The sequence below is a fragment of the Haliotis rubra genome, unplaced genomic scaffold, assembly GCF_003918875.1.
Source record: "Haliotis rubra isolate DU_JTF1 unplaced genomic scaffold, ASM391887v1 Scf511, whole genome shotgun sequence".
Taxonomy (NCBI): Eukaryota; Metazoa; Mollusca; class Gastropoda; order Lepetellida; family Haliotidae; genus Haliotis; species Haliotis rubra.
In genome coordinates this window covers 357,962-385,269 of record NW_025767204.1, presented here as the reverse complement: position 1 = coordinate 385,269, position 27,308 = coordinate 357,962, and the positions used below count along the sequence as shown (strand labels likewise).

Genomic DNA, 27,308 nt, shown 5'->3' with positions numbered 1-27,308 from the left:
AAGTTGATAATGTTACCTAATCGAATATAAAGTGATAAGTCGAGCCTTTGATCGAATATATATATATATATATATATATATATATATATATATGTCAGTGTTATTACAACAATGAAATCTTTTACTACGCTGTTACAAATCACAGTAAGTTCGTAATTAAAAACAACAACAACACAGACACATGACAGATGTAGTATCATTGCCATGTTACAGAATATATGTTTTACTGGATAAACGTCTTAATAATAGGACCCGTGAAGGTCCGGGTTAGATTGAACCTTCAGTAGCCCATGCTTGTCGTAAGAGGCGACAAACAGGATCGGGTGGTCAGGCTCGCTGGCTTGGTTGACACACGTCATCGGATCCCAATTGCGCAAGTCGATGCTCATGCTGTTGATCACTGGATTGTCTGGTCCAGATTCTATTATTTACAGACAGCCGCCTTATAGCTGGAATATTGCTGAGTGCGGTGTAAAACGAAACTCACTCACTCTTAATTAATAATAGCCATAAATAGATGTTTCAATAAATCTATAGTGGTAAATGGTGTCCGAAGAGATGTTAAAGATGAACTGTGGACAAAAAGGCCACCGCAGTTCACTTTCTTGTAGACATGTGTAAATAGTAACTTAACAATGAAGACTTGTGTCCTCCAGTAACATAATCTCAGCCCTCTGGCTTCGTCCTGTTATGGTATCTGTTTACGTATTATATTATATGTATACCATGAGTTAATATCCATCTGGCCTCCAGTTCAATATCGTTATAGTATTGTTGGTTAAATAGTGTCTGTTGGGAAGGCAGTGGTCATGATACAAGGCCCAAGTTTAGATCTTCTAATGTAGTAACAATATATCGAACCCACAGTGCTTGTCTTCAAGTTCAGCGCTAGTTTTTGCATCAACTTCGTTATGACGAAACTTAAAACGTTATTATAAATGGCAGTTTCAACTATTCCACGTTTAAAAAGGCGTAACCTTCTGAATCAATGTTTAATGAATGAAATGAAATGTATATCTGCTACCAAACGTGGTTTCCTCGATATTTAATAAATGAGTGCTTTTAAATTATTAATACAATGTTGTATTAACATTGTATTTACTTCGTCAGTACACGAAGTGTTTTTTAAGGGTCAAGTTATGAAGTTTCAAATTCATTGACATCGTTTGAGTATTATTCATTTTTTCTGTTGTTTCGTTGGTAAATACTTGGAAACATTGAAGCAGAAGCTTCCTAAATCACAAGACCCGTGAAGATCCGGGATAGAATAGGTCTTCAGCAACCCATGCTTGCCACAAAAGGCGACTATGCTTGTCGTTAGAGGCGACTAACGGGATCGGGTGGTCAGGCTCGCTGACTTGGTTGACACATGTCATCGGATCCCAATTGCGCAAGTCGATGCTCATGCTGTTGATCACTGGATTGTCTGGTCCAGATTCTATTATTTACAGACAGCCGCCTTATAGCTGGAATATTGCTGAGTGCGGTGTAAAACGAAACTCACTCACTCACGGTTTCCAATTGCGCAGATCGATGCTCATGCTGTTGATTATTTACAGACCGCCGCCATATAGCTGGAATATTACTGAGTGCGGTGTAAAACTCATCTCGCTCACTCACCTAAATCACAAAGCGATCACTTGATATGTCTCGAAAGATTAATTTTTGGTGGGAAAAGAACGTACATATAACGCAAAAGGCTCAAGACTAGCTATGGAAAGAACAAGCTACGCTAATGAGAGAAATACCAAAAGGCAAAATATTGTTTCTTCTCGTCCCAGAAAACACGTGCTTAATGTACATTTAGTACAACTGTAAATACAAAAGTTGCATGCTTTTCCCTACCTTAATAGGAAAGATGAGATGACGTAACTTCCAGTCTGGGGAAATATTTTGAAGAATAGTTTTAGAAGCAAATAGTCTTATGTCCCCAGCCAAATTCATGACGAACATATACTAACAGAAAAAAGGTAACAGTGCTTAACATGAAATTGCATAAAATATAATTTATACGAAAAGTTATTAAAATAACTCTTAATAAAATTGAAGAACGGTTGATAATTCTCTACCCTCTGAATTTTGTGGAAAACACGGGGTTTTTTCAACCTAAACTGTGCGTACGGCATGTCACAGTTTACTGAAAATCGGCGTCTCCGCGTCGTGAGTATGCTGGAGACTTGAAAGGCCCAAAATGAAATGGCCAGACATTTTGGTGTCCATCGAAACACGATCCCATCTCTATGGAGACGTTTTCAACATAATGGGAACACGAGAGATTTGCCTCGGAATGGCCGTCCACGCGTGACATAGCGTCAGCAAGACAAACACATTCGGATGACCATCTAAGGAACCTATTCCAGACTGCCAGTTTGACGTCCAATCTTTTCCAGGACTGTGCGGAACAAACTTAGGGAGCACACCACCCGGCCCCTGCAATACGTCAAATGTTGCTCCATGGTCACCGACAGGCACGTCTTGCAAGGAGCAGACAGCATCTGCGGTACAGGAGACAAGATTGGGATGGTGTTTTGTTAACTGACGAGTCGAGGTTTCATCTGGACAGTTTAGATGGCAGTGCAATGGTGTACAGACGCCGAGGTGAACGGTATGCTGACGCGTGCGTTGTTCAACGTCGACAGTTTGGCGGCGGATGCGTTCTGGTATGGTTAGTCATCACATCTCATGGTCGGAGAAAACTGTCAATGGCAACCTGACAGATCTGCGACAAAGGAATGAGATCACTGGGCCCCATGTGCAGCCGTTCATTCAAAGATAGAGACGTAACTTCACACTTCAGCGAGATAATGCCCGTCCACATGTCGATCGGTGGGAGTTTTACCCCGCACTCAGCAATATTCCAGCTATATGACGGTGTTGCTCGTGTTATGACAGATTTCCTGAAACAGCAGAACATTCCGGTACCCCTCTTTCCAGCTATTTCTCCGGACCTGTCCCCTATCGAGCATGCTTAGGAAGAAATGGAGAGATGTTTACGTCCAGCCCAGAATCAGCCATTGGCGTTAGCTGAATTGGGACAAGCGTTGGTTCAGACATGGAGCAACATTGCCCAAGCTTTCTTCACTCCTTTGGTGTCGTCTATGCGTCGTCCTTGTCAAGCCTGCATCAACGCCAACGGTGGACAGTGATTAAGGAAACCATCACAAATCATGTTACCTTTTTGCACGGAAAAAGGCATGACAGCATATAATATGCACAGTTACTTTATTCCAGTAGTATATATTAGCTCCCTGTTTGGTAAAACATGAACAACTGCTGTGTGTACATCCTCTGCTGATATCTGTATTATATAATGTTATATTAATCATATTAGCATGCCATATGTATTACCCATAAAAAAACATTTAGGAGAATATGCCCTCAGCATTTAGCCTCCTGAATTAAATTCAGCGTTGTAAAGAGGGTGGATGGTTTCAAACAGATGGTGTGGGACAACTGAACCAATACTAGTATTTTGCAGATTAATACTAGATAAAAAACATTATTATCCAAAATTATCCTAATATTTTCAAGCATACAGAGTTAAAGAAGTTCAAGATCGCGAAATCTAACTTCAGTATTTTAGTAAGTGCAAAGCTCACCGGATGTGATGTCACAGACAGGGGTTGTCTGCAAAATAATCTTTCGTAACCGAATATTAGTAGTAAATTTGGATAATATAACGCCTGTCAAACACAAATTTAACACGAATGACTTCAGTATGATTAATCATAACTCATAGGAAAGAAGCATTGTGTTGTTGACTATACTCTAAATGTAGCCACTTACTTCAGTCAACTGATCTAAACTAGATTTTGCAAAATATTCCATACTGTTTAAGGGTACTGTTTACACATGAACTTCTAAAACCAATTCGTAACGTTGAAAAGATTATTGTTATGATTTCAATAAATTATGAAACTCAGTGGAAATTGGCGAATTCTTAAGAAAGCTTTACACTAAAACGCAGCTGTTCAAATGCACGATATTTGCACATGCTTTTCAGCAATATGATGCATGATCCTCGTGCATTTCATCTGCATAAGGTTTGCAGTTGGTTCCCCCAAGTTCGTGGAGAAATTCATCTTCGACGAAACCACATATATATACATAACATATAGTGAGTGTTTAAGTGAGTCTAAACTTTTGATGGGTAGTATATATAATTGGGATATCACAGAACCTGTTTGACCTTGTATACACCCGTGACCCAGTCAACACTCCACACGCAAGTTTCTCAATATCTTGTATTTGATTCTACAGTGAATATGTAGATATGAAACATAATTGTTGGTGATAGTTTGGGTTTTTTTCGGCCTCAACAACAGGTGCGCGGAATTCGGACAAAATTTGTGCTTCAAAATAACATTCATGTTTGTTTTTGTTATAAAATATTAGCAACTGCATGATGTATATATCATACTATACAGTATACAGTATTTAGTATCAATTATAGTTTCAAATGAATTAAGGATGATTTAATAAATTGTGTTTTCATGTTACATATATTACAAAATTATATGTCTCACTATATTAATCTATGCAATTTTAAAATTAACAGTGAATATTTATGTTAGATGTGTCAATGCTTAATGTTCCACAGGTGTTTACTGCTTTTTGATATGTTAATTGCTATTGATAATATTATTAACCTTTAACTCTCCCAAATGGTCATGGGTAAAGACTCTAAGACTCTGTCAATGCATTAGCAAACAATCTTCAAATACTGTTTTCATCTGAATTTCAGTGGTGTGGAAAACTAACTATTTGACAAAATTATTTAATACAACTATACCATAAAAAATATGGATAGATGTTTCATATTATTCTGGTGTATTTTGTTTCTGATCTTTGTTTTGTGAATTATTTTCAATAACAAATACCCGGCGTCAGATATGCTGTTGAGGTAACAATACATTTATCTGAAAATGTTATTAAGCTATGAAAGTCAACAGGACACATTATGTCGTTATTTGTCGGCCAAGGTGAATGGAAATTAACTTAGCTTAGTATCTTTTCCTGGGTTTCTGAGCAATGACATGAAAAGTATCTCTTCCTGGGTTTCTGAGCAATGACATGAAAAGTATCTTTTCCTGGGTTTCTGAGCAATGACATAATAAGTAATTAGTCAACAGAACTTTCAAAGATTGTAACTGATTGCTGAAATGTCTGATAGTGATATGCACCTATTATCTATAGTATGTAAAATCTGCCATCATAAAATATGAAATTTCAAGAAGAGCCTTCTTTGAAATTAGAAATGTAACACCTTTCGTCAAGGGTCTGCGGGTGTTTGATACTGCCATTGCCAAATATGTATGTAAATTAAATAATAGAACTAAAAATCTGAATACATTTGCTCCAAACAGGACAACAAAAATCGATTTCAGTACTCGATTTATGGAAATGAAAACTGTTTTCTCCTGGTGCCACCTTAGCTAATGACCTTGATGCCCCAGACAAAAGAAGTTGCACCTCCTTCTCAATATATAATTATCTGTTATTCCGAATTTTGGCATTGATGATTAACAACATCATTACAATAAAATTATTCTTGGTCTGATATGATCATTTTAGATTACTTCATAAAATTTCATGACATGAACAATAATTGACACTCTTACAGTCACTGTCCGTGTAATGATTGCTCCAATTTGCGGTGCGGTTTGTTTTTCTTTTGACAGCAAAATATGAACAGTGTGCAAGAAGGTATAAATATGAGGCTGCATTTTGTAGTTTTAGATTGCACCAGTACAAATTCTAAATGCTAAATCGAACCTTGGATTGGGTCACTTGACCACTATTTTTTTAAATGGACACACGTCAAACAATATGAAAAACTAGGTAGAAACGACAGGACCGCCATCCTTCTTGTAACGATACACACAGAACAATACTATGTTATTGTTAGTTTACCACATGGTGCATAGTTTACCTCCAAATGTGCGATGTAAGACGTGCTTCCAGTTTCATCAAGGGTGGATACAACTACATATATTGTGTTTATTTTTCATGATCTACATTTTTTGGTATTGAGCCGTATTGTTAGGATATATTCTGCTTATGAACGCGTATTTTCAAACATTTATCGATCGTGTCTTGCCACCTAAAAAAATCGCGAGTTGCGCTACGCCCTCACTTGTCATCTGCGGATGTCAACAATATCAGTGTCGGAAAGTTTATCAAATTAAGGAGGCACGTGAGTTAGTTGAGAAAATTAAGGAGGCACGTGAGTAAGTTGAGAAATTCAGTGAGGTAGGACGTGAGATGATTTGGGGGGTGAAGCTGATTTCAAGAGCATCACGATGACCATACCTCCATCTATTAGAGACTTGCTTTAAAGAAGGATAATTGCTTCTATTAGAGATCGGTACTCGCAACGCAAATACGGTACTCTCATCACCAGTGTATGAATTTCATATCAAAGGTCTGTCTCATGTCTAACCATGTCTGGAAATAAAGTAATAGTGACGGACGGAGGAAACAAGGTCCTATATATTGCTTATATATTGTGGCGGATAGTAACGAGTAACGAGTCATCAAAAGATGACATATTGCTCCGGCCCCCGCATATTTGCAAAATGCATGTAAATCCTACCCGATCAATGATTACTCAGCTCCTTAAGGATCGGAAAGGGTGCCATACCCTAACCATAACCGTAAGGATTGTAGACTGGCAGGGAAGGGAGACGAGCAATTATCGGGATATAGCAAGAGCGCAGTAGAAAGAGTCGCGCGGGCTGTGCTCGGCAAAGTGCATTCCAGACAAGAAATTAACTCATCCCTATACTAAGGCCAAATCCAACTCGTTTCCATGTGTAAGACTTGTTCGGATGCCATTGCCGGGCCAGCGTCTATAAGCGCGCGTGGGTTCGCACAGTGATTACTAAGACGGTGTAACATGTAGACTCAGCACTCAGCGGTCCTGTTACTGAACACGCCTCTCGCTCAATTCCAAAAGCTAATGGGTGCTACTAAAATGAAATGGATTTTCCGATTTTACAAATCGAAATTATGCAGTGAACTAGTACAAGTGTGCTCTATTACGTGTAAAATTGTTTTGAATTGAAAGTGTATCAGTTTATTAACGTTTTTGATCAGTAAAAACACAGAATGTGTTTAAAGTAGAGATTTATAGAAAATTCGATTTCCGAATTAACTATGAAGTAAAGCGGAACAATTATTTCGGATTACAGACATGGTCACGTGGCTCATTGGTCATTTGGAACTGAAAACATGCAAAGAGACTAAGCATCATTGGCTGAAAGTTATTTTGAATAATCCAAGTGTACACATAGAGAGGATTTTTACCTGAGAGACAAATTCAGCCTGATTAAAAGGTTGGAAGCGTTAACGCCCCCAACAAACAATCATATACTCGATGAATATGATAATTTCTTTACAAAGACATGAACAGTTACGTAATCGGACCATGTAATTAATTTCAGCGAATATATTTGGATATATTAAAAGGATGGCAATGGATGGGGACTTGCTTGTTTACCGCCGTTGCCATGACCGTTGGGTTTCTGTTCATCAAAGAACTAAAACATTGTTCAAATTGTTAAAAATTATTTCGTTTTGAAGGAAATATTTGACTGAAGTCAAAAATGGCCGTTGTTTGTGGCTGTGTGCCGAGAAGCTTGGCAAATATATTTTTAACTCGCCGTCCTGTCGTTTTATGAGACACAGACAACTTAAAGTTTATATATCAAGAAAGCTGAGCACCCTTGCATTCCATACATAAGTAAAATGAAACGTAAATGCTACTTTGTCAAAAGTTATTGCACGTTTTGTTTGGAGATGTCATTATGTTGCTCTCCAGTTGAATGGGTTCGACAGCAGCATTGCTAGGATTAATGAGGGTCCAAACAGGCCTTGTGAATTCAGATGTAACAGTAACTAGCCATGAGTGATATTAACACTTTTCAAAATAACATGAAAGATTACCTTTACTACACATTACTTGACATTTGTTGTAATATGGTGTGTTAAGGTATACTGTCAAGTTGCGTGTCTCGGATACAAGGATGTAGACATGTTTTATTGGAACCTGGACGATGACAGTGACCTATAGATAATCCCGTCCCGGAGGTGGTACATGTAAATACACACTAATACTTTAGTTGAGAAGTAAAGTATGGATCCAAAATAATGTAATTACAGCCATTTACCTCGTGGACATGGTAACCATAGTATTTGCCAAAACATTTCCCGAACATTATCTGTAGTGAAGGATATCGTCTAATATATTTGCGCGGTGTTTAAGAAAACACAAATATCGTGACGGTGACCTTGATTATGGAGACTTTGTCAAGAGAGGTGATCAGAAGCCGACATATATTTAACCCATCTTGACGACAACCTTTGTGAAGTCAGTTATTTGGCTTACGTCGCCGTCTGGCAAAGCAAGGCGGTCTTCGTTGTCCACTGTCTTGTAAGCGAATTGGTGACTCTTTAATTATACCTCTAGCTGTGTAATCACATACTTTTATCATGTATGTATCTTATATATGTTAACTTATACATGTTTGATGCCTTAGAATTTCCTTGCAAAATGACTGAGTCTAAGACGCTAAGACAAGTTTGCTATTCACGCGTGTTTTTCATCTATTTTATTGTCCAAGAGGCTTTTTAGGGATAGGCTCTCATTGTTTACTTCAGAGTTTTTTCATTTGTTATAAAGCGAAATGATAAAATACACTAAAAAAATCAATTTAGACAGTAGCTTTCATTTAACGAAGACTTCGTATGTACGGGTAGAAAATGGTATTCCGTAAGTCATGACCATATTCACGTTGCCAATCGATGAGATAAAGTTTATCTTTCAAGAAAAATGAAACTTATCTCTCCACCAATCAGTATTTCCCAAACAATGTAAACGAACATTCCAATTATCGTCCTATTGCACTTACATCCCAGTTTTCACGTGAAACCAAATCTACCCATGGATGGTAACTATTTAGGAATAGCTCTACAAAGCGACTCACCTTTGAATGATTGTTTTGGTAATATTGTTCGTAAAGGTCGCCCTATGTTCATTTGTTTGAGGAGTTGTATATATCGCCTATCGAGACAAACCATGGAAACTATATAAACATCTTTCATCTTGCCTAATTTTGACTGTTGCTCGCACATTTGTGATAACTGTACTCACAAACTATCGCGTATTTTAGAAAGCTTTGGGACGCCATGGGCGTTCAAAAAGTTGTCAGCCTAACTATATTCTCGATGTCCAATGTTTGAAAAGCTTCCATCTTATTTTGAAGAAATCATTAGCAAGGCGATTTTCAAAATTTCACGTATGTGGGTAATGTGGTTGACGAGATGTTAGTCATCACAACACATTGGGGTATAATATTTCTTTTTAAAAAAAGAGAGCAAAATTATGGTTTTCAAAATGGATGTACCTCTCTCTAAATCCGAAAAGTGGCATTTTGAAGGGAAACCTTTAAAAGCTGTAAATGTGTATAAGTACCTCGGACTAATGATGACGCCAAAGCTATTTTGACAAAAGCATGTAGAACATTATCGAGCCAAGCCAGTAAAGTGTTAAATCCCAGTTAAAGCTCTCATCAGACGCCTGAATATATCCGTAAATGAAGCTATCAATATATTTGACATGAAATTTGTGCATTTTCTTTCATATGGAGCGGATATATTGATCTTGTTCAAAGAAAATTCTACAAATACGTTTTAGGACAAGGCTATAAATCTTCAAACTGTGTAGCATATGGAGAATGTTGGAGAAACCCTCTATGGACTGTATATATGTGCAAATGTGTAAAGTATTGGCTCCGTTTGATAACTCTTCCTCCGAACAGATACACATAGCAGTGTTATAAGATGCGTTTATCGATATCAGCCCGAAGACGTAACAATTGGACAAAAATACATACGGAATCTTCTATTTAGATACGGATTCGGGCATGTATGGCTTTCTCAAGAAGTTGGTAATGAGGAACTATTTATAAACATTTTCAAACAACGTTTATTAGATACCTCAGCTCAAATGTGGCATGAACGTCTTGACAGCGATTCACTTACATTTTACTCTTCTTTTAAATCTCTATTAGAGTGTGAACATTATTTATCTGTAGTAACATCACCTATTCAAATACAGACCTTAACTAAATTTCGAAGTGGCAATGTGAACAGTGGAGTGGTGAAACTAAGAAGAGGACAGAGCACCGTAAATGATATTGACATATTGTGTAGGACATGTTTATCCCTCGAAGATGAGAGCCATATATTGTACGACTGCATCATATTTACGGACATAAGAAAAGAACTCATTCCAAAGAAAAACGATGGACATTACATATCTATTTATTCACTCTTCGATTCTCGAAACTATATATTTTCCATGTGTTTAAACACCGAGGAGAACTGTAAATTCTAACTTACTGTTAAATGGCTTTGAATGTTTAATGAATATGTACAATGGGTCGTATGGCCTTTAATACGAAATAAACATACATACGAACATACATACATACATATACATACATACATGCATGCATACATACATACATACATACATACATACATACATACATACATACATACATACATACATACATGGGGGAGTCACTGTAACTAGTCATTGTAGTTTCAAATTGCTGTTTTAATATCTAAGTTTGATTCTAGCGGATTTCTGCTTATCTCAAACACAAAATGTTTCTTGCATGTTTTGTTTCCTGAAGTTTGTGATGCATATATTGGGAGTACCAAGATGAAAAGTCAAACAAAATGGGGATCGTGAGGCTGGAACATAGCAAAACCAATTTGCTTGAGGCTGACAGATTGTGTAGAAAAATAAAACATAAAAACAGCTGCATTTGCATCATTTTCTAGGTGAGGCTGACTATTTTGAACGCCCCTCGCATATGTCGTGCAGTTTGTAATACAAGTCATGATAAACTTTATAGCGAGACCAAAACCTAGCCCTAAGGGACCGTTCATAATTTATGGCGGGGGGATGATTTTAAGGGGGAGGGGGTTCGCCCATTTTGTACTGGGAGGTAGGGGGTCAGCAATTTTGTACATACAAATATTTAAAAATTATGCTTAAAAAATATGGAAAGGGGAGGGGGTCATTGACTTTGTACATGACATGCAGGGGGGTCACTTACTTTGTACATAAAATTTAGGGGGGGTCATTCACATTGTACATGCTTCTCCATAAAAATCATCATCACACACACCACACCCCACACCCTAGCCATAAATTATGAACGGTCCCTAAGAGAGACGATAGAATCCTATACTAAGTTCTAAAGTACAAGGTATTTACTGTAGGACTGCTGTTAATGCCATATACTTCTTACCTGAAACAATAATTTTATGGAATGCTCTAGCTAATAAGTACAAAGAGTCCAGCAGACCCTATGAATTTAAAAAGTTAATAACAGGATTTGACAATACATTTTGCCCTATATACTTAAGATCTCGTTTTTGAGAAATCATATACTGCCACCTCAGGCTCGGTTGTAGTGACCTGAAAGCTGACATGCATAACAGACATGTATATGACCGGCCAGGCAGTTCCTACAGATGTCACTCCGAAGAGAAGAAGTTTGTATAACCATGGCTATAATCTGGAAAACATCATGAATGGAAACGGATATTTGACTACTTCTGAAAATATGAAAATTCTGGAATCAATTCACAATATAATCATAAAATCACAACGTTTCAAAATCTACACATCAATTCCATTGAATCCTCAGACAACCAACTTGTAGGTGACCAATTAATTATACAGTGAGACCTCGGATATCCGGACACATTCGTTTTTACGTAAATCGTCCGGATAATTGAATATCCGGATATCTGGATTTTTGGTTTTCATACACCTCAAGGAAAATCCAAAATATTTATGATCATCAAGCGTTTACTATACATGTATAGACATTCAAAAACAGCATCACAACATAACTGGCTTGAATATCGACACACTGCACTTTTATTGCTTTGACTGAATAAACAACATCGTATCACTTCGCGTGAACAAACAACAGAAGACAACTTTGTCAGTAGAGACGTCAAATTTGCAATTAAACATCACTAGACAAGATTATTTACCTTTTAAGTTATAAGTTGTTTTTTGCTGGGCATTGTATTATTTGCAGGGATTAAGATTATTGTATATGTGTTCATTTGATAGACTGTGTTTTAAATTATACTCTATAAAGACATCGTAAAGAAACGGTTTCAAAATGTCTTAGTAGAAATATTAATGTCGAAGGAGTGGAACGTTATCGTCAATCTAGATGCCCCCAAAGTCAGCAAGCGAACTGAGGTAATCACACTGACATTTTCTATGATATTCTCACGTCTGTCATATCTAAGGTTGGTTTATCTCGCTTTATCTAAACGCGACATGATACTCTGAAACGACTGCGTGTAAACAGTAGATACGGTTATAGGTATCGCACATTAAATGGTCTGAGAGCGTGCCTCCAATAACATATTTGTGATAATCGTACCTTCAAAATATACCCTAAAGATATTTTGGCTGACTGAAAGATTTCCAAATTAGAGGAACTATAAGCCATAACCCAATAGTCATCATTATTTTACCGGCAAGGCTATTATCTCTAGAACCTTTCGAATGTGAGATACGAGCATGTCATACAGTTTACAGTGTAATTTTGTGCTTTTTTATATCACCGTACTAAGAATCTAGAAAATGTGAAATTTCAAATATACCTCTTTGATTTATTTTTATAATCATCAATTGAAAACACGAAAACAAGCTTCAATAATATTAAGAGTTATATAATGTTATCATTAGAAAGACAAACACTGATGTTTATCATCTGAAACATTATTAAAGATTCATTTAAGTGATCATACAGTTACAGTACAACCAGACATTATTGAGAATTTAAAGATTATAATTTATTTTTTCACTCATTACTCACGTATTAATTGTGAATATTAGCAGAATATTAGCAGAACATAACTCCAGATTCAAAGACAGTATGAACAGTTAGTATTTTGTCAAGTCACCATGGGCAGCAATGTAGGCTTCAATGCGGCGGGGCATACTACTGATCAAAGAAGTTAGAAAGTCGTGGTCCATGCTGTCCCAATATCGGACCACCTCTTCTTTCATTTCAGCAATATTTGTCAGATTTGTCTTATTGACACTTTCCTTCATAAGTCCCCGAACATTTTCAATTGGATTTAGGTCAGGGCTATAGCTTGGCCAATCTAATAATGTCATATTTTGGGTCCGAAACCAGGCCTGTGAATGCTTTGAACGATGTTTTTGGTCGTTGTCCTGCTGGAAAATCCAAACATTTCCATAGAATACGTGAGCAGATGGAAGTAAATGAAAATCACATTGCCCCAGTTAAAATTTCTATGCTGTAAGAAGCACCAGTTCAACCTTCGCTCCTTTTGTTCAGGTTTCATGATCGGTGATGGAATTCCTCGACTTTTCTGCCAACCCATTGCATGCAGCTCAGTGCTAATTGTCTCCTTACAGACAGCCACAGTTCCTCTATCAATCATATCTAGCCTTAAGTTTTCCAAACTCCTTCGTTTGTTCTTAGAAACAAAAATACAAAGCCGCCTCCTGTCACCGACAGTCAATTGTCTGGGCCTACCTGCGCCTCCCTGGTGCTCCATGCCATATCCATTTGCAATATTTTTCAAAACACGATAAACAGTGGACAAAGGGATGCCTGTTCTACTTGAAATCACTTTAGCTGATCTGATGTCCTTGTAATAATACTCTAAAATCAACTTCCTCTTCTCTAAATCATCCATACTGAGGATCACTGAAAATGTCGTCTGCTAGCAAGTAAACAAAGGGGGATAAATCTTCACAACTAATGAAAAAGGATTAACGGAGTTGTCTCTCTTGAATGAAACCAAGCACTTGATAGCTGGTCAAGGTTGTTTATACTAGAAATCCAATTAAACATATTCCTAACATTCTCAATAATTTCTGGTCATACTATATATGTACGCTTCACATATGTACATGTATGCAATGATTGAATAGATATTCCCGCTTCCATTAATCTGTGTTCCATCTTTCACTCACCTCGCCGTTGAAGAAACAAAAGAGAAGAGCCACAACAGCACCCTGAAACAGCGTTCAACATGTCATATCAGCACAGACAGAGAGAATAGAGAAAAATAACACGTTCGTTAATAATTGTCGCTACAATTGTACTTTCACTGAACAGTGTATGACGCTGCTGACACTGATAATGATTCAAACCTTTCTTTCTCACAGATACATACAAATAAAATGGCACTTGCACCTGCGTATTGGTGATAACTTTGGCGAAGATTTCATACATCTGTGTCCAGAAACTGTCTGTGATCGGCCTGTAGACTACCAGGAATAGTTGAAGACCAAACAACGGAACCAACACAAAGGTGGCCTTGAGCGCTCGCCTGTAAAACGTTAAAAGACTTGCCTGTCATTCTTGTTAATTATTGAATCTGCTTGGGATCTGACACCGACAATCGTGGCCAGGGCAGATCTTCATCCACATGACTGCTTCTATGTTTAAAGAATGTCATTATTATGCCCCGAAGCATCTGTGGCCAAACTACTGCCACTAAGGGGCGCGTCCAGTTTGTCAACCATTAGTAACTATAGCGAAGAGTCGATGCCTACATTGGTAGCTAAATCTTGTAATACTGTTTTATATATGCATGGTGCGTGTAGTGATGACATCTCAAACCCTTAAAGTATTTATTTACAGGCAGAAGCTAGGGTAACCTAGAAAATGACTCTCACACTGAGGAGATAGGTCTACGGCGTTTACAGAACTTGAATGTATACCTCTTATTTTAATTTGTAACCAGCACTTCAGCGACAAGAGAACTTTGAAGACGGTGTACCCTTGGAACAAAAGGTCTGTTATCTCAGAATATTTCGAAAAAGGTAACGGGCAGTGTAACGGCCAAAATCACATTACTTTTACATTAACAGCTGTGTTAGTGCTTTTTTCTTTAGCGGTATGCATTTTAACCTTTGAGTTTGGAGTAACCTGCCTTGAGCACGGACTTTTCAAATCTGGCAGCGCACATGGTCATTAGCACGACAAGTTTCGATGAGACAAGTTGAAAATGCCACCGCAAACAAACGGTAACTATTTTATCACCAATGTTTTCTTTGTTAATCTTTCATAAAAGTAGGGAAAGTTAGAAGTAAACTTCATTCATTTTAGCTTTCATTTTGTATTTGAACTGGACATGTGTTAGCATTGTTTATGCTATTTTTCATAACAATTTATAGGCAATTACCGCAAACTTACAAATTATGTTTGTGTAATTTCAACTGTAATGTAGTGGTAGTGGTAGTGCTAGTTATATTTGGTGTGAATATTTTCAGTGAAGGAAACTTTGTTTTGCCTTTTTGTAAGAACTACCGTAAATGCCCTAAATATTTGCATCGATTTATTTTCTAAGAAATACATTTTATTTTGGGCTTTTCTTTGTTTATAAGTTGAAGACATTTTTCCAAATAGCTTTGGCATAAGGCCATTGATATTTTATTTACAATATTTCATTGCATAAGGCAATTATGTTCTTTTTCCTAATTGCATAAGGCAGTTGTAGGCATTATCATTCATTATTGTCTAAGGCTGTTTCAGGCTATGTTCTCATGTGACTGGATATAAACGCTTTTGTTTTTGTGTGTATATGATATACTATAAGTTACTATTATTGCTCATGTTAGTAATTAAGAATTTTGTTATGCTTTTTCAGTCAATCTGAATCTGTAACAGTGAAAATGAAACTGAACTGTAAGGATGCAAGGTTAAGAATGAAGAAGGAATGCAATAATAAAGAAAGAAAATCACAATAATAAAGAAATTATAACAAGAAACTGAGTTTGTGCACTCTAGAACATACAGGCAGTTATAAATGTAATAACTAATACTAATGTTCAAAATTGTAATATTCATAGCCTTTTCAATCTAAAATACGGGTTCGGGAACAATTTTTCTAAAAGAAATTAATAAATAACCACACGGCCGCAAATGTTTTAATTGTATCGTAACCTGTTGCAAATTTGCAGTTTTGACTCACCAAGTCATTTCTTGGAAATCCATCTCCCAATGTAGGGAAGAGAGGTTGGAGAAATTGTGAAAAAAATGCTGAACGAATATATTTTGCGTGTCTTTTTATAAATAGCAAATCAAGACATGTATGTACTACGTCACTAGCCATACATGTACAACTGATGCTGCTGATGTTGATGACCCTCTATTGTCTGTACTTCCTTACATCATTAAGATAAATTAACGTATGCACCTATCTCATACTTGATACGTGACATGTTTCGCTGCCTTCGTGACTAACTGACATACTCATGTGTTAGATGTGTAAACTAGCCACAAAAATAAGACATCAAATACGTCGAGTCCAAACTTCTTTAGCTGGTCGTATAGAACACGAATTACGACAGCAATGAGCGAACTTTCTGGCTCAGACATAAATGAGTTGATCGGATTTACACCGGCAGTCGGAATGTCAGAACATCAATAACAGTATTTGATGAAAGTGACAGTGTCGCGGGTTGGCCGTAAAGACATTTTACAATTCACTGGTGATGAGGATTAGAAATAGATTGCAATAAGCTACATAGCATTTGGCCTTTGAAATTATTCGACTGTCATAAATCAATCGCAATGATATAAATGCGAAATGATGAAATGCATTGAATAAATGAATATTAGTATTATCTTTTATTTAATACCCCCTTCACACTTGAGGCGGAATGAGCCGGAATGCCGTCGGAATGAAACCTATCGGAATATTTCGATTGCACTTGGAATACAGCTCGCATGTACATCGAATGCTCCTCGAATACAGTCAGAACGTCTCGAATGCGCTTCAAATGAGTCATCAGAACACCGCCGAATCCCTTAAAAACGTCACTGAAACTTCAGACATCATTCACACCTTCAATCTGTGCAAGTTGTCTCCAGCCTCCTGGCACCACGTTGTGCTGCTCATCTTCCTCATCCACCATACCATTGTGGAGATTAGGATAACGAGTCCTCATCAAGTTGTGCAGGCAGACACAGCATTCAATGATGTCCTTCACAACGGAAGGCCTTGGCAGCATGGTGGTGAGGAGGATTTGCCAACTGTGGGCCATGATTCCAAATGCATTTTCCACTACCCGTCGGCCCCGACTGATCCTGTAGTTGTTGATTCTCTCGTCTCTCTGGAGAGTCATATGACCATACGGTTTCATCAAGAAGGCTCTTAATCCAAAGGCATCATCTCCCAGATGGCATACGCTAGTCATCTTGTGGTAAGGAGAACGGATCAGGAAATCCTATGCTCCCGTCTTCAAGACAATCCTAGAGCTCGCATTTGTTGGAGATCTGAGCATCAGACATACTTCCGTAAGCACCAACGTCCGCCCACAAGGGCCATTTGGACCACAGAAAAGAAGCCCTTGTAGTTGTGACACATTGAGCTGCCCTTGGCAGGTTTCCTAATGGTCACATGTTTGTCATCTAAAGCTCCTACGGCATGAGGTATATTCAACCTGTTTCTTCAATGGGTGTCCATTCTGCTGGAGTGGTAGGGCAGATGATAACCTCATCCTTGTATTCCCCCAAATGACCTTACATACTTCTGAGATGATCAGGTTGATTGTGTTCCTCGCCACGCGGAAGCTGTACATGATGCTGGGGTATCACCTGAAGCCAGGAACCTCAATGTGATGGCTAGCTTCAAGTCTGGAGGCAGCACCCTTCTCCTATATGTATCCTGCTTCTGTATTCTTGGTCCCACTTTCTGCACCAACTCATCAAACATGGCAGGCTCCATCCTAAGGTAGTTGAAGAATGACTGCGTGTCCTCAAATCTGAGCTCTTCCATCAGTATTGTGTAATGTCAAACAGCCTTCTACTTTCCTCTGTCAGCCATGGTCTGGTCTGGAATCTCCTCGGTCTTCTCCTGTTTTTTTCCATATCTCTTTCAATCTGGGCTTGCTGGAGGACAGCAATCGGGAGCACCGCAACATGGTCCAGGTGGTCCATACTCTATGGGAGTTGGGCGGTGACTGATGAATAGTCCAGATTCAAGCGGTTTTTATACCCCATCGTGGACAATTCCGGCAGCATTCTTGATGCATACCGGACATTCGTGTTACATTCTAAGTGCATTTGAAGGACATTTGAAATATTCGAGCTGCATTCTGTTTTAATTCTTTTAACATTCGACCCATATTCGGGGGCCATTCCAAGAAGGTTCTGAATGCATTGTCTGTAAATTCGTGCAGCATTCGAGGTACGTTCCACCTGAAATTCGAGTGCTATTCACGCAGCAATCGATCCGGACTCGTACTGCAGTCGAAATTCATTTTAAGTATTCTTAGTGTATTCTAACGGCGTTCTAGCTGTTCCGATTCATTCGAACTGCATTCGTGATCTAGTACATTTGGAATGAGTAAGAATAATTCGAGGCGGGTTCGAAGTGCGTTCTAAGTATTCCAACAGCATTCTTACAAAGCTTGCAAAAAATTGTTTATTCAGACATTCTCTCTCGAATGCGGTTCGAATTTTGGAAATATTTTTTTTCTGGCTGATTCTCCTTGATTCCTGTCAATTCGAAATAAGTGTGAAGGACCCTTAACAAACGCTTCGTATGTACGTGTAGAACATAGTGTTCCGTAAGTCATTAAAACATGCACTTGAAACTTTATCTATCGAGAAAATAGAAACATTCTCTATTCAACTTATCTCTCCACCAATCAGTATTTCCCAAACAACTTAAAACCATTTAAATTACCGTCCTATAGCACTTACATCCTGGGTATCAGAATCATTTGAGAAATGTACATTTAAATATGTATTCAGTTTCCACAAAGATAACCATTATGATGTGTAGACCAGAGTATTACGTAATCCATTAAAACATGCACGCTGCCACGTCATGAAATAAACGTTAGCTGAAAAATCTATTTAGTATCATTCTGTTAATTTTCTTGCATGTGTAAATCTTATTAGTGCGTTAGTAATTACAATAAGTAAGTAATGCAAATTCAAAATAAATGCCACTCCAATTCAAAACTTGGATGTGGCTGTCAAGTTGTTGACAATCTGCGTGACAAGTGATACGAAGCCAGATGACAACCCCGATCTATGATGTATTTCAAACTATAGTATGACCAGAAATTATTGAGAATTTTAGGAATATGTTTAATTGGATTTCTATTTTCGAGTATAAACAATTAACCATGACCAGCTCCCAAGTGCGTGGGTTCACTCAAGAGAGACAACTCCGTTAATCCTTTTTCATTATTTTTATGAAGAGTTATCCCCCTTTGTTTACTTGCTAGCAGACGACATTCCTCAGTATGGATGATTTAGAGAAGAGAAAGTTGATTTTAGAGTATTATAACAAGGACATCAGATCATCTAAAGTGATTTCAAGTAGAACAGGCATCCCTTTGTCCACTGTTTATCGTGTTTTGGAAAAATATTGCAAATGGATATGGCATGGAGCACCAGGGAGGCGCAGGTAGGCCCAGACAATTGACTGTCGGTGACAGGAGGCGGCTTGGTATTATTGTTTCTAAAAACAAACGAAGGAGTTTGGAAAACTTAAGGCTAGATATGATTGATAGAGGAACTGTGGCTGTCTGTAAGGAGACAATTAGAACTGAGCTGCATGCAATGGGTTGGCAGAAAAGTCGAGGAATTCCATCACCGATCATTAAACCTGAACAAAAGGAGCAGAGGTTGAACTGGTGCTTACAGCATAGAAATTTTAACTGGGACAATGTGATTTTCTCAGATGAAAGTTCTGTGTGTCTGTTTCCTAAAACACTGAAATTCTGGACCAAACAAACTGAAAAACCTTTGTATCAGCGCCCAAAGTACAGTCCGAAAGTTTACGTGTGGGGTGGCATATCTGTGTTAGGGGCAACGCCCCTCTGTGTATTTGAAGGGAATATGAACAGTGAGCGGTACACAGATATTCTTGAGGGACATTTACTTCCATCTGCTCACGTGTTCTATGGATATTTGTGGATTTTCCAGCAAGACAACGACCCAAAACATCGTTCAAAGCATTCACAGGCCTGGTTTCGGACCCAAAATATGACATTATTAGATTGGCCAAGCTATAGCCCTGACCTAAATCCAATAGAAAATGTTTGGGGACTTATGAAGGAAAGTGTCAATAAGAACAAATCTGACAAATATTGCTGAAATGAAAGAAGAGGTGGTCCGATATTGGGACAGCATGGACCACGACTTTCTCACTTCTTTGATCAGTAGTATGCCCCGCCGCATTGAAGCCTGCATTGCTGCCCATGGTGACTTGGCAAAATACAAACTGTTCACCTGTCTTTGAATCTGGAGTTATGTTCTGCTAATATCCACATTTAATACGTGAGTATTGAGTCAAAAATAAACAATTACAATCTTTGAATTTTCAATAATTTCTGGTTGTACTGTAAGTAAAGTTGTAGGTTTACTATGATGATTTCACGTTTCTTTGTTGTTTCCTGGTTTTAAACCCTGTTCCAGTTAACTCGTGGAATTATCACGAAATATCCCTAAAACATCTTCACTGATGAATATATGCACATCCGACTTGAAAGTTGAAATAAGGTCACGTAAAACGACAGGCATTTTGTCCTCATTTTCAAACGTTTATCAGCAGTCGTACAATCGTAAATATATATTAATGTGTTTTGAAACCTCTCATTTACAGTCTAGAGCTCCAACGTAATGTGATCCTGCCTTCATTTGCAAGTGACACCGACAAACGTATGTCCATTTGATTTGTTTCGTTATTGTCTAAATCATGAGAAGTGTACATGCGTAAGTAATGGACATAAAACATTTCATACGTCATTTAATTTATACTAGTCATTAGCGCTATGTACCGATAACATAAACTGATATCCACAGCACTCGGAACGAAGCATTCATAGATAGTCAGTAGTGTTGCATTTTCATCAAAGGTAATGTCGCGCACGGCCCTTTGCACTGACATGAGTTATATGAATTGCAGTTTGCAAATAACATAATACATGTACATACCATTCGGTTTCCAAGATTGTCTCAATAACAGTATTGCATGTCCAATCACCATATAGCCAGTTGCTTTATGAATGTCAGTGCTCTCGTTGACCCGTATGTATGTTTATAATCCTGACTGTATATGTTTTATTGCCTTATTAAATCAATAGTTACAATTTCAGCAGATTTTGTAAGACAGTCGCGAGAGGTGCGTTAAGGGAGGAAACACTGACATACACATGAGCAATAATCAAACTCCACCCACCTTTTAAGGTCTGAAACAATACATGTTGTTGTGTATGCTTTCAAAACGAATTCCGCGTGTAACATGTTTTACTGATTAAATAAAAATAAAAACTGAAATTGATAGTTGGGGTAACAATTTACTTACAATCTGCAAGGAATACGTGAATATCAACAATGCAGGAAAGTAGAGTCATCATAACTAAGCCACCAGTCTGATTCTCATACAGTTCTCAAACATACTGAACAATACTAGAAATGTACCACCAATATAATGCGAAATATCCCCATCAGATTGAAATGTACCCATGTTATCTTATGATCGTCTGGAAGCTTAGAGATTCCTTCAACAAAGAACAAAAACATTTTTGCGAAAAAATATTTATTGACAGAGCATGACACGTATATAGGCACCAGGGGTCAAAACCCAAAGTCACAAGCTGTAAACACTTTTAGTAGCTGGTGTGTCCACCATTGGCGTTGATTACTGCAACACAGCGCTGTATGAGAGAAAAGATCACCGTCTTGATTATTTGCTGGGGTATCTGTTGCCATAGACGTTGCAGGTTGACCTCCAATTGACGGACATTGACATCAGGTTGTTCCATTAATAGATGTCGGCCCATTTCACCCCAGACGTGCTCAATGGGGGCCAAACCCGGTGACAGAGCTGGCCATGGAAGCACATCCACATTGTTTTGTGTCAAAAAGTCCATGGTGTGCCTTGCTGTGTGTGCTCGAGCATTATCTTGCTGAAGGATTTGGAGACGTGGATGGCGTTCAGATGGGGAATGACGTGGTTTTGTAAGACGTCGTTTCTGTATGTGGTGGTATTAACACGTCCTCGAAACACATGTAGTGGTGTTCTTGAATGATCACTGATGCCGCCCCAAACCATCACACTACCCCTACCCTAACGCGTTAGCTACCTGTCGCACACCGTAATCCGCATAGCGTTCTCCCCTTTCGCCATACACGAACTCTACCAGCTTCGTGACAGAGATGAAAAAGAGATTCATCAGTGAAGAGTACACCTCCCCACTGTCGCTGCGTCTGTCTTCGATGGGTTCCAGCCCAGACTAATCGAAGCTGTCCGTGCCAGGGTGTCAATATGGGGCCATTGTAGGGACGCCGAGCGTTGAGGCCATACTGACGTAAACGGCGCCGTATGGTTTGGTCTCTTATGATTCCACGTCGCCCTTGGATTGTCAAAGCTGTACGTGTAGAAGTCTGGGTTTTTTCCGTAAATAGCACAACACAATGTGTCGATCTTGTCTGGGCGTGGTGACACGTGGTTGTCCAGGACATTGGCGGTCACGCGTACTTCCAGTCGGCTGCAAGCGTTGGCGGAGTCTGACGATTGTGGAATGATGGCAGATGAATGTTTGAGCCACTTCCCGACCATCCAGCATTCACGTACCCCACTGCTCTTTCTCGTTGTTCCGATGTCAAACGTGGCATGGTAAACAGGGTCAAGTACTGTTGATTCTTACTTAAACTGGTGATTAACAGTTTGGAAATTGTGGTCATTTAGACCCATGTGCATGTGTGGATATTTCATCAGAATTCTGACTAATTTTGATGATATAGAGTCACAGATGTGGCTGCGTTTTGATGCAACAGTCCAAACCATCATGTGTGTTTTACAAGTTGAGATTCAACTTGGCGTCATACGAAACGCAACCCTACACCATCACCGAACTACAACCAAAGGGTTAAGCTCTATGGGTTATCTCCTGGTGATATTCTCGTAATAATGTTTCCATTAGCGACAACGCCCATCTTTAGAAGATAGCGACTTTCAACAAACCAATGAACCCAACGCCATGTCATCAAGGTCTCTTTGGAGCCTGCACCACGCCAGACGCCCCTTTCAACCCATCTGGGCAAGGGACGTTTGATCTGATGATGTTCCCACAGACCTCCTTTTGATGCTGGTGCTGGTGCTGGTGCTGGTGAAGAGTAGGACTCGCACTCTCCATTGCCAGCGAAATCCTTTGGCATCTGCCATGGGATTGCCAGGCGAATTAGGATACGGTCATTGCCTTCACTGGTCTTTCTCGGTCTTCCAAGTCTTGGACGATGCTTTACTCCACCGATGGCCACTTGCTTCCTCACAAGTCGGCTAATGGTTCATGTTTAAATTGCGACAGCACACCGACACGCCATGCATGCCAATACCTTGGCATGGTGTATTTCCGGATCATCCACGACCTTGCCACGTAGGGGAAAGTTCACTTTGAGTACTGGCATGAAGTGGCACGAAAATTATGCATACCAGAATTTTTGAACATTTCAAAATTTTCGTTGCGCACTGGTACGCAGCCGCGCACAGTTTATGCACACTTCACACCAGTTTACTCAGAAATTACTCATAATTGCGTACCAGTGTGAGGACAAAATTCGTGCAAGTTTCAGAGTGGCTTGATAGGAAAGACATTCCTTGTAAATGTATGGGAAAAGAATATTTTAAACTTATTGACAAAACAGGATATACTAGCTATAGAATAGACATACCTGTAACTGCTGGGCTCATTTGGGTGAGATTGCAGCTGGGTCAACAATATTTTCAGAATCCCGAGAAGGAAGAAAACGTTAACCTGTGATAATGCAAAATCATAGATATGAGCTCACCAAGTTAAAGAACTGACGATGGCACACAGAAAAGAGTATGCATCAAGAAACCCAAGGAAACGCAAGTATCTCAACAATGGGTAAGATATGTACATGATCAAAGAAAGCCTAATGAACAAATGCCACGTGCACATCTAACAGATACAATAGTGAGTGAACGAGGGAGACTGGTTGTCTATTTTTTTAGACAACAACAAGACATGTGTGGAAACAATTATATACATTTGAGAAATCTAACCGGGATGGCTGTTGTGAGGACATATTCTTATATAGCCATCGAGATACAATAATCGGAGTACACACATCAAAGAGGAAATAATGACATAGAACTGATTCTTAAATGTGAAAAACAATAAATTAAATGTATATTACAAAATTGTATATTTAACTGTCTTACCAGGATACAAAGAAGGTTTGGAACGTACACGAGCCATTCAAAGCTGCCAGCATTTTGGACCCAGCAGCTGTTTGACAAAGAGATGATAGTATCTTCCGTAAACATTTAAAGTCGATAACAACCTACTTATATAGAGATGCAACGATTAATAATACGTTCACTCTCCGGTACAAAACGGGTGGTATGTGAGGAAGATCTTATTAAAGCTGGGTTTTGTATGCGAACATAAATATTGACCTTTTCACGAAAGTTGAAGAGAAAGAGTTTCACAATTTATGTTGGTACATGTATACGATGTTTGTTTTTGGTTTTTTCTGTAGGATTACCATAAACTGCAACATTTTCTCTCGGAAATTGACTTATGTATTTTGGTAAAGTTCTGTTTGACATGGCAGCAATTACTTTTCCACGATACTTGCACTTTTAAATGAGGCTACAACGACTGAAAACTTTACGCCTTCACCATTGTTAGGTTGATCTTAAAGTGGCTGTACTCTATCACGCATGGCCTGACGTTTTCGCTAATAATATTCACCATAGGTTGCAAGCAAGAATTATGCTACCATCATGTTACAGGTACTCTGTGAAGTTCTTGATGACTTTCTCAACTAAAGGTGTCACGAGATGAAAATAATCGTTCACGGAAGATATGACAAATATATGCCCATTTCACATCTACTCATACAGCCAACAGTGTACTCCATACCAGCCCGTCCAAGTTTGGTGTCATCAAATACTTTTTGGTTTTCAAACAATCTTGTTTTCGATAAGCCAGCAATATATTAAACATCTTAATACTGATATCATAATAGCGTTCCAGTAGCCAATTCCCATCCAGTGCTTTACCCACGTGAAGGAGAAATAAATAGTACCAGAGAACCGCCTTTGTGTGTCATACTTACATCTGGGTATAAACATCTATCCGCCGGTATATATAGCCGGAATCGAACAATGGTCTCTGCTTTTAGCAGAGATTACTTATAATTATGGAAATAGTTTCATTTAAAATGCCCTTTGTTATGTCTATAATGTCTGTGCCAGTCTTATGCCATTGTTAGCAATATTCTAGATTTACCTCGGCGGGATATCCCACAGCTTCATACTAACGTCTTACCCTTTATCACCCCTGACCGCTCTGATCGCTGCGTATATCAGCACTGGAAGCAGCGGACCACCTGAAGCAGAAAACCGATTGTTTATCTCTGCATGACAGTCGTTTGTTCTATTAGGCTGACATGTTATGATAATTATGCTATAGGATAGCAATGCTGGGCGATATACATTAATATGATGGTTATGTATTGCTAAATATTATGATCAAATTAATTGGTGATTTACTGTTATATGATAGCAATACATAGATAACACATAAATGTGTACGGTTATATGGTAGTAATATTGGGTGATGTGTTGGTGTATGATAGTACTACTGAGTGATGTTCTGTTATATACTCTCCCAAAAAGGAAACGCATAGGTGACATTGATATATGAATTTCAAATATTTTTTTCAAAATTAGCGTTTGATTGCTATAATTTCGCTATTATAATGCTGGTTTGTGTACATGTTCGAATGCACGGCGCACAAACGCCTCTTCGGCAACGTTAATGTATGTTTAGGTTCGAAGGTGTCAATTTGAAAAATGTCATGGAGAGAAAGTGGCTCGAAATATGCGCGTAAAGTCCTGAGGAATCGTGAGGAGGGATATTGCCTATTTAAGTCTGTTTTAGCTAAATGAAAGAATATCATTATGCCACTAATCACTGCTATAAATCAAAACATTGTCATTGGACGTCTGGAGGCTGGGGAGTCTCAATATGACGTGCCACAAGTCACCTCAGTGTTTACGAGAGTAGCATCAGTTGTTTATGGGACCGATATCAACAAACCAATCCCACGCAAGATCGGCCACGAAGTGGTAGACGTCGGATTACCACTGCAGCGCAGGATAGGTACATCCGGGTACTTTATTTGCGGAAGTAAACTGTCACGGCAACTGCAACTGCAATGTCTGGTTTGAGGAGAGTGTAATAGATTCGTAATCGTTTACGAGAAAGTGGACTTCGAGCCAGAGGACCCTATTTTGCAAGAACTACTTCCATTGGTGCAATAACGATTTTAGAATCTACAAAACTTGCGATGTATTGTTCATTGATGAATGTCGCGTTCTGCTTAATGACGTAACGGAAGAGTACGTGTCGACGTCAAAATGAATGTTTTGCCCAGAATTGTGTCGAATCTGGTGGAGAAATCTAATTTTGGGTGCATTCAGAGCAATTTTACTGCAAGATACTGCCAGGCATCTCAAAGCACATGCCGCTATTCAGTATCTTCTGAATGAGAACATTACCGTGTTTCCATGGCCTTCAAAATCGCCCGAAATGCCGAGACTGTGCAACTTGGAAGGGATGCCTTCACTCATTGAACGTTTTATAGGCTGTACATGTAAACATATTTTGGTTCTTTTATACTGTGAAATTTGCCTGCAACTGAACCGGAATTACACGTGTTATCTCACTTTAATGATAGCAGAGTAAACGTATTGTTATATGATAGAGATACTGGGTGATGTATTATTATATGATAGAGATACTGGGTGATGTATTGTTACATGATAGAGATACTGGGTGATATATTGTTGTATGATAGAGATACTGGGTGATGTATTGTAATATGATAGAGATACTGGGTGATGTATTGTAATATGATAGAGATACTGTGTGATGTATTGTTACATGATAGCGATACTGGGTGATATATTGTTATATGATAGAGATACTGGGCGATGTATTGTAATATGATAGAGATACTGGGTGATGTATTGTTTTATGATAGAGATACTGGGTGATTCATTATTCTATGATAGAGATACTGGGTGATGTATTGTTACATGATAGAGATACCGGGTGATGTATTGTTATATGATAGAGATACCGGGTGATGTATTATTATATGATAGAGATACTGGGTGATGTATTGTAATATGAAAGAGATACTGGGTGATGT

The 27,308-nt window shown here is 38.5% G+C and overlaps 1 protein-coding gene across 1 annotated transcript in view; it reads right to left on the bottom strand.

Moving 5' to 3' along the window:
• Nucleotides 1–14,032: 14,032 nt before the first annotated feature.
• Nucleotides 14,033–27,308, bottom strand: part of LOC124292285 (calcitonin gene-related peptide type 1 receptor-like) — a 47,034-nt gene continuing 33,758 nt past the window's right edge. Inside the window, exons 5-9 of the mRNA XM_046729351.1 lie at nucleotides 25,418–25,478; nucleotides 24,304–24,370; nucleotides 23,790–23,872; nucleotides 14,283–14,418; nucleotides 14,033–14,101 (exon numbers count right to left, since the gene is read on the bottom strand). Of these exons, the coding sequence (XP_046585307.1) occupies nucleotides 14,033–14,101; nucleotides 14,283–14,418; nucleotides 23,790–23,872; nucleotides 24,304–24,370; nucleotides 25,418–25,478 (416 nt within the window). The remainder of the gene's footprint in view (nucleotides 14,102–14,282; nucleotides 14,419–23,789; nucleotides 23,873–24,303; nucleotides 24,371–25,417; nucleotides 25,479–27,308) is intronic.